Here is a 5,438-nt window from a genome sequence, read left to right as displayed (position 1 = left end):
TGTTATTTGTTTCCATAGATCTAAGACTTTCGAATGATTCCTGTAATCCTTTGATCACGTCCTAGATCAGTGAGAGATGGTTATTTGTTTCCACAATATTTAAGACTGTCGAATAATTCCTGTAATCCTTTCGTCACATTCCAGATCAGTGAATGATTGTTATTTGTTTCCACATATTTAAGACTGTCAAATGATTCCTGTAATCCTTTGATCGCATTCCAGATCAGTGAAAGATTGTTATTTGTTTCCACATATTTAAGAATGTCAGGAATGAAGGATTCCATAACCAATCCTTTGATCGCATTCCAGATCAGTGGAAAGATTGTTATTTAGTTCCACAGATTTAAGACTGTTGAATAATTCATGTAATCCTTTGATCGTCCCAGATCAGTGAAAGACTGTTATTTGTTTCCAGAGATTTAAGTCTGTCGAATGATTACTGTAATCGTTTGATCGCATTCCAGATCAGTGAAAGATTGTTATTTGTTTCCATAGATCTAAGACTTTCGAATGATTCCTGTAATCCTTTGATCACGTCCTAGATCAGTGAGAGACGGTTATTTGTTTCCACAATATTTAAGACTGTCGAATAATTCCTGTAATCCTTTCGTCACATTCCAGATCAGTGATGATTGTTTATTTGTTTCCACATATTTAAGACTGTCAAATGATTCCTGTAATCCTTTGATCGCATTCCAGATCAGTGAAAGATTGTTATTTGTTTCCACATATTTAAGAATGTCGAATGATTCCTGTAATCCTTTGATCGCATTCCAGATCAGTGGAAGATTGTTATTTGGTTCCACAGATTTAAGACTGTTGAATAATTCATGTAATCCTTTGATCACGTCCCAGATCAGTGAAAGACTGTTATTTGTTTACACATATTTAAGTCTGTCGAATGATTACTGTAATCGTTTGATCGCATTACAGATCAGTGAAGGACTTATTTGTTTCCACAGATTTAAAACTGTCGAGTGATTTGTGTAATCCCTTGATTGTGTCCCATTTTAGTGAAAGATTAATTGTTTCCTCGATTTTTTCTGAGAGAAAATTTGCCGTTTGGGAGGCATTTGCTGCCGTTTGGGAGGCATTTGCTGCCGTTTGGGAGGCATTTGCTGCCGTTTGGGAGGTATTTGCTGCTGTTTGAGAGTGATTTGCTCCCGTTTGGGAGGCATTTGCTGCAGTTTGGGAGGGATTTGCTCCCGGTTGGGAGGCATTTGCTGCCGTTTGGGAGGCATTTGCTGCCGTTTGGGAGGCATTTGCTGCTGTTTGAGAAGGATTTGCTCCCGTTTGGGAGGAATTTGCTGCTGTTTGGGAGGGATTTGCTTCCGTTTGGGAGGCATTGCTGCCATTCGGGAGGCATTTGCTGCCATTTGGGAGGCATTTGCTGCTGTTTGGAAGGCATTTGCTGCCATTTGGGAGGCATTTGCTGACGTTCAGGAGGCATTTGCTGCCGTTTGGGAGGCATTTGCTGCCGTTTGGGAGGCATTTGCTGCCGTTTGAAGGGCATTTGCTAACGTTTGGGAGGCATTTGCTACCATTTGGGAAGCATTTGCTGCTGTTTGGGAGGCATTTGCTGCCATTTGGGAAGCATTTGCTGGTGTTTGGGAGGCATTTGCTGTCATTTTGGAGGTATTTTCTGCCGTTTGGGGAGGCATTAGCTGCTGTTTGGAAGGTATTTTCTGCCATTTGGGAGGCATTTGCTGACGTTTAGGAGACATTTGCTGCCATTTGGGAGACATTTGCTGCTCTTCGGGAGGCATTTGCTGTCACTTTGGAGGCATTTGCTGCCGTTTGGGAGCCATTTACTGCCATTTGGGAGGCATTTGCTGACGTTTAGGACGCATTTGCTGCCGTTTGGGAGTTTTTTGCTGCCATTTGGGAAGCATTTGCTGCCGTTTTTGAGGTATTTGCTGAGATTTGGGAGGCATTTGCTGCCATTCGGAAGACATTTTCTACCATTTGGGAGGCATTTGCTGCTGTTTGGGAGGCGTTTGCTGCCATTTGGGAAGCATTTGCTGCTCTTTGGGAGGCATTTGCTGTCACTTTGGAGGCATTTGCTGTCACTTTGGAGGCATTTGCTGCCATTTGGGAGCCATTTGCTGCCATTTGGGAGCCATTTGCTGACGTTTAGGACGCATTTGCTGCCGTTTGGGAGGCATTTGCTGCTGTTTGTGAGGCATTTGCTGCCGTTTGTGTGGCATTTGCTGCTTTTTGGGAGGCATTTGCTACCGTTTGGAAGGCATTTGCTGCTGTTTGGGAGGTTTTTGCTGCCATTTGGGAAGCATTTGCTGCCGTTTTAGAGGTATTTTCTACCGTTTGGGAGGCATTTGCTGCTGTTTGGGAGGTTTTTGCTGCCATTTGGGAAGCATTTGCTTCTGTTTTAGAGGTATTTTCTACCGTTTGGGAGGCATTTGCTGCTGTTTGGGAGGTTTTTGCTGCCATTTGGGAAGCATTTGCTTCTGTTTTAGAGGTATTTTCTACCGTTTGGGAGGCATTTGCTGCCATTCGGAAGACATTTTCTACCATTTGGGAGGCATTTGCTGCCGTTTGGGAGCCATTTGTTTCCATTTGGGAGGCATTCGCTGACGTTTAGGACGCATTTGCTGCTGTTTGGGAGGCATTTGCTACCATTTGGAAGGCATTTGCTGCTGTTTCGGAGGTTTTTGCGTTCATTTGGGAGGCATTTGTTGCCATTTGGGAGGCATTTGCTGCTGTCTGGGAGGCTTTTGCTGTCTTTTGGGAGGCATTTGCTGCCGTATGGGAGGTATTTGCTGCCGTTTGGGAGGCATTTGCTGAAGTCTTGTGGGCATTTGCTGTCATTTGGGAGGCATTTGCTGCCATTTGGGAGGCATTTCCTGCCTTTTGGGAAGCATTTGCTGCCGTTTGGGAGATATTTGCTGCTGTCCGAGAGGCATTTGCTGCCATTTGGGAGGCATCTGCTGACGTTTATGAGGCATTTGCTGTCATTTGGGAGATATTTGCTGCTGTCTGAGAGGCATTTGCTGCCATTTGGGAGGCATTCGCTGACGTTTAGGACGCATTTGCTGCCGTTTGGGAAGTTTTTGCTGTCATTTGGGTAGCATTTGTTGCCATTTGGGAGGCATTTGCTGCTGTCTGGGAAGCTTTTGCTGTCTTTTGGGAGGCATTTGCTGCTGTCTGGGAGGCTTTTGCTGTCTTTTGGGAGGCATTTGCTGCTTTCTGGGAGGCTTTTGCTGTCTTTTGGGAGGCATTTGCTGCTGTCTGGGAGGCTTTTGCTGTCTTTTGGGAGGCATTTGCTGCTGTCTGGGAGGCTTTTGCTGTCTTTTGGGAGGCATTTGCTGCTGTCTGGGAGGCTTTTGCTGTCTTTTGGGAGGCATTTGCTGCTGTCTGGGAGGCTTTTGCTGTCTTTTGGGAGGCATTTGCTGCTGTCTGGGAGGCTTTTGCTGTCTTTTGGGAGCATTTGCTGCCGTATGGGAGGTATTTGCTGCCGTTTGGGAGGCATTTGCTGCAGTCTGGGTGGCATTTGCTGTCATCTGGGAGGCATTTGCTGCCATTTGGGAGGCATTTGCTGCCGTTTGGGAAGCATTTGCTGACGTTTGGGAGATATTTGCTGCTGTCCAAGAGGCATTTGCTGCCATTTGGAGGCATCTGCTGACGTTTATGAGACGTTTGCTGGCATTTTGGAGATGTTGCTGCTGTCCGAGAAATTTGCTGCCATTTGGGAGGTATTCGCTGACGTTTAGGAGGTATTTGCTGTCGTTTGGGAGGCATATGCTCACTTTTGGAAGGCATTTGCTGCTGTTTGGGAGGCATCTTTTGCCGTTTGGGAGGCATTTGCTGGCCATTTGGCAGGCATTTACTGCTGTTTGAGAGGCATTGGCTGCCGTATGGTACTGCACTGCAGGCAGGCTTAGGTCAGCAGGCCCTTTTGGAGGTAGAGTGTGAGGGTCAACGAGGCAGATTTCCACCCAGGAGATCCTTAGCCACTTAGTGATATATGATATTTTCTTGAGAGAAGATAAGCTTTTCGCGGATCGCTCCCAGAGAATGGAATGGTATCAGATCTTTGCATTCTGTTTATGCAACGTTAATTTCCTCATCGGAGAAGGTTGCACTGACAGATTGTATAACTGACTCGACGTCGGAATGGTTCGATTGGTACTGTATAGAATAAAGACAACTGTTTTTAAGTACGGAACTTATGTGTGAGGCACAGGTATCGTTAGGTGCCAGGGTCACCGGCGCGACGGTTGGAGATTGGTTGGATGACATTTTTGTGGCAAATGGAAGGCCCAAGCGATAACACGTACACTACTTTTTTGCCCATTTCCCAGTGCCAATAGGCCTAGAGAAATTATAACTTGAAAGATTTCAAAGGCACTGATTGGAGCAGAATATAGATTAATATATCTGCAAATACACAACACTATCCGGCTTGTGCGCCGGATATTACGAAGAAACACTGTTAACACAATGCTGTAGAGGTATAAACAATAAAGGGTGAAAAACCCTTCTTTTTGGTAAAAACCCGTGTTAGACCTGCAGCACGTCCGACCTCAACGTAATCCCTTGAGTTCAAAGAGTTAGATAAATTCCCATCAGCGTCAAAGTATAAGTCACTTTTCTTTTCCAGCCTCCTGGAAACATCCATTCCAGGAATAAACAGAAGAATCAGAAAGGGAACATTTTAAAGGTGGATTATTTATTGTTATGCTCTGCTGAGATTTAGGAAAACAGCAATGCCCTTTTCTTCTTCGGAGATAGAAAAAAGCTCTAGATTTTTTCTTTCTTCGGAGACAGTTCTACTTGTATTTTAATTTGCCCACATTTTTGTATCTATTTACTTATTAAGTTGGTAGTTTATTTGTTTCTTTTCTAGTAATGGTGATCTCTTTCTTTATTTCCCATTACCTTCTGTTACTTCTTTCGAATGAACACCGTACTCTTTTGTAGGGTGAATTTCAAGTCAATGGCCCCTGCAGTGTTGTACCATATGAATAAAGTTCATGCTCTGAATTCGACTACTACTACTACTAATAATAATAATAATAGGTTCTATTGAATATTATTGCTGCTTCAGCTGCATTTATTTTGTAGAAGACTTTTTCTATTTTCCTTATTGCGGACTTCTCTTCAGTGGAGGTGCGTGCTAACAGCTCGCCTATATTTGACATTTCATGGGGGAAAAGTCAAAATCTGGATTCTGCTTCTTTATATATTCTATACAGTTAGTTCTATACGAATTGTTTCGACGAACTCTTCTGTCATTCTCCAGCAGGAGCTAGTAGAGGACTGGCAGATTGCATGAGTCCTTCTAAATTTATACACGGGCTTCAGCGGGGTCATGGATGGCGAATTCCTGATTGGTTGCAGTCCAGCGAACTTCAAGCCAGAATTTCGGCGAAGCTCGATCCTGACAGATCTTTGCAACCGTTCAGAATGTCATTCATTCC

The 5,438-nt window shown here is 44.2% G+C and overlaps 3 protein-coding genes across 3 annotated transcripts; all 3 read right to left on the bottom strand.

Moving 5' to 3' along the window:
- Positions 1–927: 927 nt before the first annotated feature.
- Positions 928–1,692, bottom strand: LOC136851782 (autotransporter adhesin BpaC-like). The gene has a single exon (XM_067126094.1). It carries the CDS (start codon positions 1,690–1,692, stop codon positions 928–930), a length of 765 nt encoding a protein of 254 aa, XP_066982195.1.
- Positions 1,693–2,133: 441 nt separating this feature from the next.
- Positions 2,134–2,574, bottom strand: LOC136851781 (prophage side tail fiber protein homolog StfR-like). The gene has a single exon (XM_067126093.1). The coding sequence runs from the start codon at positions 2,572–2,574 to the stop codon at positions 2,134–2,136; it is 441 nt and encodes a 146-aa protein (XP_066982194.1).
- Positions 2,575–2,595: 21 nt separating this feature from the next.
- Positions 2,596–2,931, bottom strand: LOC136851780 (uncharacterized). The gene has a single exon (XM_067126092.1). The coding sequence runs from the start codon at positions 2,929–2,931 to the stop codon at positions 2,596–2,598; it is 336 nt and encodes a 111-aa protein (XP_066982193.1).
- Between the last annotated feature and the right edge of the window lie 2,507 nt (positions 2,932–5,438).

The sequence above is a fragment of the Macrobrachium rosenbergii genome, chromosome 24, assembly GCF_040412425.1.
Source record: "Macrobrachium rosenbergii isolate ZJJX-2024 chromosome 24, ASM4041242v1, whole genome shotgun sequence".
In the NCBI taxonomy this organism is placed as follows: domain Eukaryota; kingdom Metazoa; phylum Arthropoda; class Malacostraca; order Decapoda; family Palaemonidae; genus Macrobrachium; species Macrobrachium rosenbergii.
This window is presented reverse-complemented; position numbering and strand designations above follow the sequence as displayed.